Source organism: Herpailurus yagouaroundi, unplaced genomic scaffold (genome assembly GCF_014898765.1).
Source record: "Herpailurus yagouaroundi ecotype Mexico unplaced genomic scaffold, PumYag 163, whole genome shotgun sequence".
Lineage (NCBI taxonomy): Eukaryota > Metazoa > Chordata > Mammalia > Carnivora > Felidae > Herpailurus > Herpailurus yagouaroundi.
Window position 1 is genome coordinate 40817780 of NW_024412404.1, and position 13947 is coordinate 40831726.

The 13947-nt window shown below is 40.2% G+C and overlaps 1 protein-coding gene across 1 annotated transcript in view; it reads right to left on the bottom strand.

The window, feature by feature from the left end:
* The window catches only part of OGA (O-GlcNAcase), a 29038-nt gene extending 18437 nt beyond the window's left edge, over nucleotides 1-10601 (bottom strand). The window contains exons 1-5 of the mRNA XM_040486236.1: nucleotides 9969-10601; nucleotides 6062-6113; nucleotides 5534-5631; nucleotides 3787-3917; nucleotides 2122-2293 (exon numbers count right to left, since the gene is read on the bottom strand). Coding sequence (XP_040342170.1) covers nucleotides 2122-2293; nucleotides 3787-3917; nucleotides 5534-5631; nucleotides 6062-6113; nucleotides 9969-10167 — 652 coding nt within the window. The 5' untranslated portion in view covers nucleotides 10168-10601. The remainder of the gene's footprint in view (nucleotides 1-2121; nucleotides 2294-3786; nucleotides 3918-5533; nucleotides 5632-6061; nucleotides 6114-9968) is intronic.
* Nucleotides 10602-13947: the final 3346 nt, after the last annotated feature.

Below are 13947 nucleotides of genomic sequence, written 5' to 3' on the forward strand. Positions count from 1 at the left end.
AAATAAGAATCAATTCATAAAATCTGATACTCTTCCCCCAGTAATACATATCAATCCTTATAATCCTACAGTCATTAGAAATACAAGTTTACTAAAGAAATAATTAGAATGTTTAGTATTTTCTACATACTTTGAATTGGCTACATTTCTCTTACAATTAGAGGCCAAACAAAATGAATTGACAGTATCATAACAGACAAAATGCAGTATTATGCGCCATGTTATTAAGACTCAACTGCAACTAAATAGTAATTTGCAGCTTCTGCACTGCAAAGAAAACAATCAGCAAAACTAAAAGGGAACCAATGGAATGGGAAAAGATATTTGCAAATGACATACCAAACAGTTAGTATCCAAACTCTATAAAGAACTTAACAAACTCAACACCCAAAAAACAAACAATCCAGTGAAGAAGAAATGGGCAAAAGACATGAATAGACACTCTTCCAAAGAAGACACCCAGATAAACAGACACCTGAAAAAAATGCTCACCACCACTCATTATCAGGGAAACAGAAATCAAAACCACAATGAGATAGCACTTCACACCTGTCAGAATGGCTAAAATTAACTTAGGCAACAACAGATGTTGGTGAGGATGCGGAGAAAGAGGAACCCTTTTGCACTGCTGGTGGGAATGCAAACTGGTGCAGCCACTCTGGAATACAGTATGGAGGTTCCCCCCAAAATTAAAAATATAACTACCCTACAACTCAGCAATTACACTACTAGGTATTTATCCAAAGGATACAGATGTGCTGTTTCGAAGGGGTACATGCACCCCAATGTTTATAGCAGCGCTATTAACAACAGCCAAAGTATAGAAAGAGCCCAAATGTCCATCAACAGATGAATGGATAAAGTGGCGTACATAAACATACATACATATACATACATACAATGGAGTATTACTCGGCAATCAAAAATGAAATCTTACCATTTGCAACAACGTGGATGGAACTAGAATGTATTATGCTAAGCGAAATTAGAGAAAAATACCGTATGACTTCACTCATACGTGGAATTTAAGATACGAAACAGATGAATATAAGGGAAGGGAAGCAAAAATAATATAAAAACAGGGAGGGGGACGAAACATAAGAGATTCTTAAATATAGAGAACAAATTGAGGGTTGCTGGAGGCGTTGTAGGTAGGGAGATGGGCTAAATGGGCAAGGGGCATTAAGGAAGACACTTGTTGGAATGAGTACTGGGTGTTGTATGTAGGGGATGAATCACTGGATTCTACTCCTGAAATCATTATTTGCACGATATGCTAACTAACTTGATGTAAGTTAAAAAATAATAATAATAAAGCATAATTTTAAATTTAAAACAATAAGTAAACATTTAAGAAAACATTAAAAAATAACAAATAGTAATTTGCAATGAATTAAGTAATTCCCAATATAATCTTATTAAACATTATTTGAGTACTCCTGTTATATCAGACCTCTGAGATAAGGTTCATGGCTCACAGGATTCTCAGACATATACACAAAGTTAAATAATTCAGACAAAATTTCTTAGAACAAATTTATTTATCTCTTCCTGAAAAAGAAGGGGAAATTCCTTATAAGCCTAATTTTGAGAGGCAACTAAGAGAGGCTAATACATTATCAATGGAAGGAACCAGGGAGGCAAGGTGAGAGAGGAAAAGTGGGGCGGGGGGGGGCGTTATTTAGCAACTTTTCTATGCTGAGTCCTGGAATTCCAGAAGAGCCCAGATGGAAGTAGGAGGAGTGAAAAAAGATACAGATATGCATAGGCAGAAAAAAGGAACAAGTAGGAGGAAATGAGAAGTGACTAAGTTAAAAGCAATGTAAATTTGTTTTCTAGTTTTACATTTGATAATACTATCCTTCCTTTAATCCTGAAAATGTAAAGTTCATACACTTCCAGTACTAAAAAATACATGAAATCTTTTGCCTGTTCAGTTGCCATTTATTAGTCCCTAAAATTTCTCAAGTGTAGGACCTTGAGAAATGTCTTCTAGAAAAAGAATTCCTACTTTTATACACCAAAGGGAGAGGGGACAACACAATAAAGGCCGTATATAGTTCTTTGAAAATGATATATTTCAAGAAGTCTAGTTAAATATAAAGCTATTATATACAATACCTGTGGGACAGAAGAGGAAAGTTTCTGGCTCTCCTAGGTATTGGTAAATTTCATTTGTAATGGAGACCTGGGCATGAGCAAAAGAACTGAATACCTCTTTGTCTGCTGCACACATATTATGGTCAATATCATCAAAAAGCAAGGCAAATGACCTGCACCCAAACTGAGAAACCTAGGAAAAGCAGGGGGGGGGGAAAAAGATGATTTAGCAGCTCTTTTTAAGTAAATAAACACCTGGCTGTATCAGTCCGTAAAACATGCAACTCTTGATCTCAGGGTCATGACTTCAAGCTCCACACTGGGCACAGAGCTTACATAAAAAATAGGATTAAAAATATTAATGTAGACACTTAATAGCTCTATCTAAAAGTCAAACATTTTTCTTAGTAGAATGTTCAAAGCCACACCAATTTTTTTTACATTTTCTATGTTAAACAGCTAGACAAGTTGGAACCCATTTTTCATTTGAGTTTGAATGCAGTATGTTCCAACAAAGCTTCAACGATATTGCCTATCCCTACCTCCCTGGCTGCTGATTATAGAAGACCAGACAGACAGAAAAACAGAAATAGTAAGTGAACTCAAGAGATGAAAAACCTAGGCTTGTTCTAGTCCCAAAGACACAGTGATCCTAATTAATCTCTGCACATAAACCTAACTAGTCCATGAATCAGAAGGAACATAGTATTTGATCAGATAGGGAGACAACCTCTTAAAAAGCATATTCATGGAAATTAAACCTCCTTATTAAATTTTTTACCATCTTAATGCCATCAATAATATAAACCTTTGCCTAAAGAAACAGGCAAACATATATATGTATTATGTATCAGCAAATTTACTTTACCAGAAAAAATGTGCAGCTTTTATGTTATGCAGAATTTAGATTCCAATCAGGCTTACCAATAGCTTATTTGTTTACCTAGTCTGTTTTCCTTCTGATCTTTGGAAACCAGTCAACCATATGGAGACTGGATTATACCTCTTGTCCATATTAACATATTACATGTAAAGGCACTTACATCTAACAGGTAACACCCTGTTTCTATTAACCTCAATCACAAATTCAGTCAAGTACCCAATAATATACAGAGCTTCTCAAAATGCGATTCTGGACAACCTGAATTTTTTTAAATTTTTTTTTCTTTTTTTTTTGAGAAAGAAAGGGAAAGAGCGATATCACGTGCACAGGGGAGGGACGGAGGGAAAGAGAGAGAGAGAATCTTAAAAAGGATTAGACCAACTGCAGAGCCTGACTCAGGGCTCAATCTCACAACTGTGAGATCATGGCCTCAGGCACCCAGGCACCCCTGGACAACGTGAATTCTAAAGTAAGTCCCCACTCCCAAGTCTGTATTTCCACCCCAAGTCAGTTTAAGAATCTCTGGAAATGAACCCTATTAGCAACTTTTTAAGCATCACTTCTAAGCATTTCTTCTATAGCAGTTCTTATGCAAACCAAAGCCTGAGAAGCACTGGTACCTCCAGTAAAGCTCTCTTGACTCATGTTAGAAAATATCCTCTATCAAAAGCATGAAGGTAAAAAAATTGTACACAAGCAAAGAAGTATAAATTTGGCGTCCTTTTAAAATTATTAGAAGCAACTCAGAAAACTTTGTTTCCGGTATACCAGATCAGGGGGAAATAATGAAAAAGTAAAGCTACCTGGTCCAGTTTGCGTTTCAATGTAGATACTTCCTTGGGGTTAGAAAAAGTAATATCCAATCCAGGTGAGATAGCATAGATGAACTCTATCTCATATTCTCGTGCAGCAGAGATGAGTGTCATAAGTTGCTCTGAAGAAGAGAGTCCACGTTTTTAGAATGTAGCACAGAAAACTAAAAGAACCTTCACCTTTCAACTAAAGACAAGAGGTCATTTTCTCCAATTTACGATAGGTCAAGAAAGGAAAAATCCCTGAAATTTTACATGTTGGTCATGTCCAATGTGATAAGTCATACAAAATGCCACAAACCTCATGTGGCTTAATGTCACCCTAAAATCAATAAAGCATTCTCTTTCTTTCATTGCCATTTCTCAGAAATATTGAATTAAGCATTACTTCTCTTACTGAACATAAGCCATTTTTATTTCCTACATTGTTTGAGATGTATGGTTTTTATTTTTTGCAGTCTCTGAACTGCAATTCTTATATAAAAAAATCTACATATAACTACTTTATAATTTGGAAGAAAAGAAAAATGTGTTAACAACCAGGGTTAAGTGACAGCCTTAACAATCCTTGTCTTTATAACTACAGAAAATACTCATTACAAATCTGAAGTTTTAAAAATGTGACAATTTTCCTAAGTAAAACTAAATTCTATTCTATACACCAGTAGACCTATCTTTACATAACTTTCAGTGGTATCTCAAGATAGTCATTTGACTATATTTTGATTATTGATCACATAAAATTTCATTACCAGCACCCAAAAAATAATTAGGTTGAACACACACTTAAATTATATATAGTAAACAAAAACACTAGATGGAGATGGCATACATTTTAATTGCTTCTTTGTAATTTAAGAAAACTTTCTGCTTTCAGTGTTTTGGCTGCACTCTATAACCAAGTTATCTTATTAGCTACGTATGTGTACCATTTTAATTCCAAGTATGAAATGTTTCCCCGTTTGTAAGTCCCCAAAGAAAAGCACCACTTGTCTAATTTATAAGGAGGTTCTGTTATGTCCTACTCTATGTATTTACTATGTATTTACTATGTATTTACTATGTATCTACTATGTATTTATGTATTTAACTTAACATTAAGAACACACATAACAAGGATAGTTTGTGATGGCTTTTCACTTCAGTGTAAGCCTAGACTAGGGTGAGGTCTTTATTTTAAATAAAGACAAAACCAAGTAATCAAGTGATCAAGACCAAGCCATTCTTGAGTCTGAAGCAAAAGGACCAGTAATACTGATCCTGTCTTTACTTAAAATTTTGGTATCTTGCTCATGGATTTTTTTTTTTTTTTGCATTAATCTTGGTTTAAAACTTGCATAAGATACTATTTACCTTCATCACTGACTTTTTTTGGAGTCCCTTACTTAAACTTTGTACCCAAGGCAGTCATCTCACTTGCCCTGCCCCAGGCCTAGTCCTGCTTTAGTACCTCTTTGTTCAATGGCCCACTGTTTAGACCACTGACAGAAGTTAAACAGTATAATTTATGATTACAGAACAGGTGGGAGTCAGACTGCCATAACCATGAATCACACCATGGCCGGCCAACATGAGTACTTCTTTCAATCTACACTAACTCACACAGAATTTACCAGATAATAAAAATGGAAACGACCTACAAAGAGAAAATGAAATATTTAATAAAATTCTTATAATGTACATTACAGCTCTTTTCTTCCCATATTCTGAATTTATGGATTAAAAAGAAAAAGATTACCAGCTTCTTCCACTGAATACATCTCTCGCCAAAACATCCTATGTTTGTAGTCATCTTTTGGGGCATACAAGTATGTATTTAATTCCCATTTCTGGAGCCTTAAGGGGAAAGAAAATTACATATGTATAAATAGGCAACATGTAAAGGCTGTAAATCCCAAATTTTTCCTTTCCTTGGAGCATCTCCATCTCTTAAAAAGCTAGTAATATTCTGGGACAACAGCTTTTAACCTTTTTGTAATCTAGCAGAATTGTAAAAAATTAAATATTATAAGGAATGCCAACAAATTAAAGTCTTAAATAAAAACAATAGCTCTGAATGACACAGATAAAGCCCAAAACCTATTCAGCTTCCCCAGAAACTTTGAAAACCCCTGGCCTAGGTGAAGGAAAGGTAAAAGACCAAGGTCAAATAACTTCTGCAACTGAGAAATCATCAAAATTCATATGGCCTATTCAGTGTTAGTTTATCTTCAAATAAAAGGAAATACTGATGGTTTAAGACTACTTCACAAAGTAAAAAATTTACCTTCTAAAGAGTTCTTTTCTCTGTTCCATAACCCAAGGTCTTCCATAAAATCCTAGATTCAAAGTAAGAATGAAATTATTTTCAAGTTTCAAAATGTGGTAAACAATTTATTGACAAAAGCAGATTACAAAACATACAATATAATCCCATTCTGAAAAAAAGTGTGTACAATATATCCAAAGGATATTTAGTAAAATATTAAGATGTCTTTGGGAAAAAAAAAAAAAAAAACTCATTAAGGTGTCTCTGGATAGTGATATTAGAAAATGACTTTTATTCCCCTTTTATTTAGGTAAATTTTCTTATTTTTCTACCATTAACACTTATTACTTATGCAATATTTAAAAAAATTTTTAATGTTTATTTTTGAGAGAGACAGAACATGAGCAGAGGAGGGGCACAGAGAGAGGGAGATAGGCATCCCAAAACCTAACTTTAAAAAAACTTTTTAAAAATAATCTCCACACCCAATGCCATGCTGGAACTTATGACCCAGAGATCAAGAGTTAGATGCTCTGACTGGGCCAGCCAGGTACCCCTAAACCTAACTTTCTTTCTTTCTTTTTTTTTTTTTCAATGTTTATTTTTGAGAGACAGAGGCAGAGAGAAAGGGAGACTGAGGATCCCAAGCAGGTTCCAGGCTCCGAGCTGTCAGCAGAGCCTGCACTGGGCTCAAACTCACCAACCAAACCCTGAAATCATGACCTGAGCAGACTGAGCTACCCAGGTACCCCTAAACCTAACTTTTTAAAAGATCTCAATCTTACAATAGAGGAAGGGGAAGCAAAGTAATCCCAAACCACTAATAATAACAATTACTACTTGAGAGAGGAATTGAATTGCCTTTAGAGTGGGAGATTTAAAAAAAAAAAGTAGGGAAAAAAACAGGAACAGAATTAGGAAAGAATCTGATTGAACCAATTTTATGATCGCCTTTTTTTTTTTTTAAGTTCCTGATACAATAAAAGGGACCAAAAATGCCTTAAACTATATTCACAGCAAACTCAACAGTGGAACTGGCCCAAAAAGGAAACTCTTGAGGAGTCTCAATTCCAGAGCAAAGGTTTGAACAACTGGAAATGCAAGAATGTGACTTGCTCCACTGTCCCAGAAGGGAGGTAAATCACTAGTAGTGCATAATGCAGGAAACAAACCAGCAGAGGAATGACTTCAGTCCTGATATAAGCACCAAACTGGTACTTGCAGCTCCACTGTGTGTGAATCACACCTTATAGCTTGCCTAACCTTTATTTTCCACCCGTCTCGGTCTAATCACCTGCAAGAGAGAAGGACAGGGGCTCCTGGGTGGCTCAGGTCATGATCTCACGGTCTGTGAGTTCGAGCCCCGCGTCAGGCTCTGTGCTGACAGCTCAGAGCCTGGAGCTGCTTCGGATTCTGTGTCTCCCTCTCTCTCTGCCCCTCCCCTGTTCATGCTCTGTCTCAAAAATAAACATTTAAAAAAAATTAAAAAAAAAAAAAAGAGAGAGAAGAACAGCCCCTCAGGAGTACCATGAAGATGGTTAACATATTATGAACATAAAATGCTATTCTCTCTCACACACACACACACACGCAGAAAAAACACAGTCTACTTAAGACTACCTAAAACTGACATTTCTGTAACGTATTAAACTCGTCTCTAGACACGATGGTTATTCTGCACAGCAAACATGGACAAAGACAACAAAACAAAAACTCATTGCATACTATGTATGAAACTGCAGCACTTTCCATCAATAATTCAGTTACCTTCTTACAAGTAATTTAGGGGCACTTGGATGGCTTAGTGGGTTAAGCGTCAGACTCTGGCTCAGGTCATGATGTCCTGGTTCGTGGTTTCAAACCACCCTGTGCTGACAGCTCAGAGCCTGAAGCCTGCTTCAGATTGTGTGTCTCCTCCTCTCTCTGCCCCTCCCCCGTGCACGCTTTCTCTCTCAAATAAACATTTAAAGAATTAAAAATTTTTAACATTAGGTAAATTTTATACGTCTTTACTGCTTTCCTACAACATTTAGCATTATCATTTTTCTCTCCAAGGAATAGGCATTAAACACTCCTTTAGAGTTGCTTCAATATATAAAAGAAACATTTTTATCTTCAGAAGCCCTAACTTTGTTCTGAGTCAGGTTCATGGTTTTGGTTAACTGGCACCACAAAGAGGAAGCAGTGCTATTATGCAAGTTACAACCAACAAAGACTTGTGAGGGAAAGAAAAATTTTAAAAAGGAATCCTGCCAATCCCTACGTTATTTCCTTTCTTCATTCATTTTAGGAATACCAACTTAGGAGTACTTAAAAAAAAAAATCAGGTGCTCAGTCACCAAAAAAATACAGAGAGATAGGGAGGGAGGAGGAACAATAGATAAGAGACAACTCTATTCTCTGAGTAGTTCCCTTTCAATACTATTCTGAAAAAACAAACCAACTTAAACCACAAGCTTTTCTCCATAATTACTGAAGATGTAATAGACAAAATTTCTTTAGCCTCACTCTCGTCTAGCTCTAAAATTTCTATATCCTCCAGCACTCTTCAACCCTCCACCCAAAGATCCCTGATGACAAAAGACTTTTTCTAGAATCTCCATGCACGCAAACAAGCCCAATTAAATACACCAACAGATTAAGTCACACAGAGCAATCATGTTTCCACAAACATGGACTCCAAATACATAAGTAGCTTTCCATTCTGTCTTCCCCCCAAATTCTACAAGACCTTTAACTCTGCAGAACTGTTTCACTCCTTACTGTAGCTACATAGTAGTCTGTTTTCTCCTCCAATTAATTTATCTAAAATACCACAACCACGACCCACCCTTCAAATAAACACTTTGTAGGCTGACAACACTAGAAAAGCTGAAGCTCTCAACGTATAGGAAAACCTTTCTACTTCTCCATACCTTTTTGGTCTTTTGTAACAACTAATTCTTATACAGTGTTACTCCCATGCATCCCATTACATACAGGAAAGAACTAATAAAGCAAACAACTAGGAAACTCTAAGTAGGCCAAAAGACTTCAGAAAATTAAAATATATGCTGTACTCAAGGAAACAGCAATAAGGCAACTGACTCATGCTTCCACAGAATACTTGGTCGAATATTCACTATATTCATAAACTGCGATACAATCTTCAGGTCATTTTCCCCAACGACAAAAATAAATAATCAAATTAAATAATTAAATAAATCCTGCATTCTTTTTAAATGGGAAGTGAGAAAGTCAAAAAAACATTTTAAACCTCTTCTGCAGCTTCTAAATTAAAATTCTGTACCCCTGATACTATCTAAGTCAAAGCTTCATCTCCTAGAGCCAAAGCACAGAAGCTGGCAAAGGACAATTTTGCAGGCTGCAAGAGAATCTTCAAAGGGTGGGGGGCAGGGACTGACTACAAAAAAAAAAAAAAAAAAAAAAAAAAAATCTAAGCAAACGGGAATTTGTAAAATCATAGCTCCACTGTGCTTCTCTTCGCTCCCGGAGTACAACAAGCACATCCGTGTGGATGTTATTTTCCCCCCCACGGCTGAGGACAGCAGGACTGTACACGTTTTTCCATTTGAACATAGACCACCCTACGGAACAAGATCCCAAAGTACAAAGACTTGTAACTCAGAGCCTAACACTAGGCTCCTTACTACCGCCTCCGCAGGAGCCAGGCCTGGCTCCAGCCCAAGGCGGGTGGGGTCAGGCATGTTAATAGCCAGAGGGGAATTCAACGCTGCATAACAACGTGAAAGAAGACTTGCCCACCATCTCGCCTCTCCCCTCTCCAAAACAGGATCAAGTTTCAGGGCCCAAAGAGTGACACCTTTTTAGAGCCTCCTAAAGTATCCCCCACACGAGCAGAGAATGTTACTGGGACGGAACGGGAAGGAGGACGTTCTCGCCCAGCCCGCGCCAGAGCGCTCACCTTCCACTACGCCACATAGGAACCTCCGAGCTCCTCCTGCCGCCCCAGCCACCGCTGCTCCCCCGGCCCCGGCTGGGTTGTCTTCTCCGGGGGCCGGAGCTGCTGGCGGCTCCAACGATGCCCCCGCGGAAGCAGCAGGGTTGGAGTTCAGCTCGCTCTCCCGCTCCTCCAGCGCCGCCTGGCTCTCCTTCTGCACCATCCTCCTGCCCCCGGCCGCCGCCACCTCTGCAGGTCCTCCTCGGCCTCCGTCCGTTGGGCCGCCGGCCCGGAGCCCTGGAAAGGGCCTCGGCTCCAAGCGCGCGCCCTTCGTGCTCCTTCCCCTCCCCCTCTGCCCTTCCCCCTCCCTTCCGCAGGGACCCGAATGCCCGGATGAGAAGGGCGGCGGCACCGGCGCGAGCCCTTTGTCAGCCGCTGCCTCAGCCTAAGCTGGGGAGCCGGAAGCCCAAGCGGAGGGCGAGGCCGCGACCTCTCGTTCTCTGGAGGCAGATAGCCAAACCTCCTTTTCTTGGTCGCAGTTAGCTTCTGCTGCTTCCCGATAATCTTAGCTCTTCCGCTGTTCCCCCTCAAAGCCCCTAGGTTTCCACCACCGCTGCTTCTACCGCCCGCTTCCTGTTTATCCGCACTGCGCCTGCGCTGGAGACCGGCTCAGACCGGTCCCCTCAGCCCGACTCCCCCGCCTTCTTTTGGGACAGCCTATTGCGCGTCATTCGATAGGGGGAAATAGAACAGAGGAGAAGCGAAAAGCGGGAGATAATGAGGGCGATGGAATGTACCATTTGTGCTCACCACCCTCTAGGACAAGGCAGGCGCCCTGGAACGGACCATTACCCCTTCTGAAGAAGGGGAGTATGGGAGGAGGCTGCAACCGGTTGAGGCAATGGGGAAGGGGGATGAAAAAGAGAGGTGTTTACTCTTTCAATGCGCAAGCGCGGGAACGAAGCCTCTAGTTCTTAAAGAGATACGAAGAAACTGACCTATTTTCTATTGAGATTCTTATAATAGGTTGGCTCATTACCTCACCCTGACCCAGGATCGGTTCTGTGAAGATAACATTCCAAGGAGCTCAGCTCACCCCTCTGCCTTGAATCATTTTCCCCAACCCCCAGCTTGGCGCTAATCCCTTTAAAAATTAAGTCTTTCGTTCATTCCTTCGTTCAGCAGACACTAATTGAGCTTGCCACTTGCTGGGCTCTTGGGTCACTATGAGCTCACAGTATAGCGATGGAGACAAGCAAGTACATACACAGTGCCCGCACGGTGTGCCCAAATGTTACGGGACCCCAGAGGAGGGACTGACTTAATCCTCCTTTGGAGAGAGGTGGCAGCCATGGTTTCGCTTTTTGAGCTGGAACGTAAAGGATGAGTAGGAGCTAGAGTAGGGGAGAAGCAAAGAAAGAGAGCACTCCAGGCTTATGGAACAGAGTACAAGTGTAGCAAGGGTTGAAAAGGCCTGGCATCTTTGGGAATGAAGAATGTGAACTGTGTTTAAGGGAGAACTGAGATCCCTTGGGCCTTAGCATAAATATCATTTCCTTAAGGAATCCTTCCCTGGGCCCTAGATGGGCTTAGGTCCTCTTGCTGTTGTTTGTGCTCAGAGTTCCCTGTAGCCCTGTCATTAGGCGCTGTTTACATTTACGTCGGTTGAGAGATCTGTCTCAGCTTGCGAAGTGTGTGAAATGAGCAGCTCAAGCTCATTCTGATCATGAAGTCTTACTTAGTATCGTCCGTTTTACATTTTGGTCTCATATTCAACTCCTTCAGCGGTAGCCCAACTTAGCTCTCATAGTCCCTCTTCTTTTTAGTCCTAGAGCATTGAGATGGGGGTTACAGGCAAACATTTTCTTAGATATCCTTGGAGGATCTGGGGTTATCATTCCAGCTGACCCCAGCCCTTGGTCTCATGACACTTTCCCCTTTGCCTCATGCGGTGGCAACTGCTATCAAGTCAGCCACAGTTTCATCTACTGTTCTGACTCTGGGGTCCACGGCCCAGGCAAGATCCACTTTCCAGATCTGCACCTCTCAAACTTGAAGGGAAGTTCTTGCTACACATCTCTACCCTCTAGTACCTACAACAGGAACCAGAGGTTCGTAGGCCTATGGTAAATACCTCTGGAATGAATGAGATACATTCATTCATTTTAAATTCTCAGTTTAAATTCTGGTTAGAGAAACACACAATAGCAAATTCAGTACATACACAGGGACTCAATTTGTAATAAGTGCTATAAAGGGAGGAAATCTAATGATGTGATAGAGTAACCACAGCAAGGAAAGGCTACTCCAGATAGAAGAATAAGTAGCAATCTATGAGTGAATCATGATAGTGGCTTGGCCTAGGGAATAGCTGTGGAAACGTAGAGCTGTGGTGCATCTTTGGTGGTGGCAGTAGAATAGAGGGAGGGGGCAGCTGCCCCAGTTGGTAGAGCCTGGGAGTTCTGAGAGTTCGAGTGCCATGTTGGACATAGAGATTACTTTTTAAAAATAAAAAAATAAAGGAGTAGAGGAAGAGGAAGAAATGAAGACTACTAAATTTTATTACTTCTTAAAATATTTTTGATGTTTATTTTTGAGCAAGATAGAGGGACAGAGTGTGAGCAGGGGAGGGACAGAGAGAGACATACACAGAGAATCCACAGCAGGCTCCAGGCTCTGAGCTGTCAGCACACAGCTTGACGCTGGGCTCAAATACGAACCGTGAGATCACAACCTGAGCCAAAGTCAGATGCTTAACCAACCAAGCCACCCAGGTGCCCCAAGACTACTAAATTTTAACCTGAGCAACTAGGTAGATGGCGTCATTTATTGAGCTGGGGAAGACTGAGAAAACATGAATCAAAGTTCTATTTTGAACATGTTAAGTTTGATCATTACAGGTCCATATGAATATGTCAAGTAGGCAGTTGAAGATATGGATCTTGAAGCTCAGAAGAGAATTCTGGGGATATAAACTTAGGAGTTATCTGCATATAAATGGCATTTAAAGCCATGGGACTGGATGTGATTTGGAGAAGAGACTCAGGTCTGAGCTATGGGGCTCAACGTTTAGAATTCCAGTTGAGAAGGATGAGTTTGTAAGAGAGTGCTAAGAAGCAGTGGCCAAAAAGGTAAGAGGAAAATCAGGAGAGTATGAAATACTGGAAGGCATGAAAGAAGTGGTTTTTTATTTATTTATTTATTCTTGAGACAGAGAGAGAGCATGAGTCGGGGAGGGACAGAGAGAGGGAGAGACATAGAATCCAAAGCAGGCTCCAGGATCTGAGCTGTCAGCACAGAGCCCGGTGCGGGACTCAAACACACAAACCACAAGATCATGACCTGAGCCAGAAGTCAGACTTTAACCAACTGAACCACCCAGGCGCCCCATGAAAGGAGTGTTTTGAGATGGAGCAGTTGACAACATTCAGAATCCAACCAGCGGCCAGGAAAAAAAAGATCAGACTGCCAACCTACTGATTTTTTTTTCTGAACCCATTTATGTGTCTTGGCTCTGGGACACTTCTCACCTCACTCAACCACAGACTTCAGCTTCCTTTGAACTTGAATCTACCTGGGGCACCTGGATGTCTCAGTCGGTTAAGTGTCTGACGTTGGCTCAAGTCATGATCTCATGGTTCGTGAATTCAAGGCCGGCATCAAGCTCTGTGCTGACAGCTCAGACCCTGGAGCCTGCTTCAGATTCCGTCTCTGTCTCTCTGCCCCTCCCCTACTCGCTCTCTGTCTCTGTCTCTCAAATATAAAAAATAAAACATTAAAAAAAATTTTTTTTTAAACTTGAATCTACCCTAAAACATAGAGACCATCTCTATACCTAAGTGAGATATATACACACACTCACCATACTCATTCATCCAATCATACGATCATTTACACAATTGTTGAATACCTATTATATGCTAGGCCTCAAGGATAGGATCATCAGTGGGGCAAGAAAACCTAGTCCTGGCTCTCAAAGAGCCCTCAGGAGTTTGTATCAAAT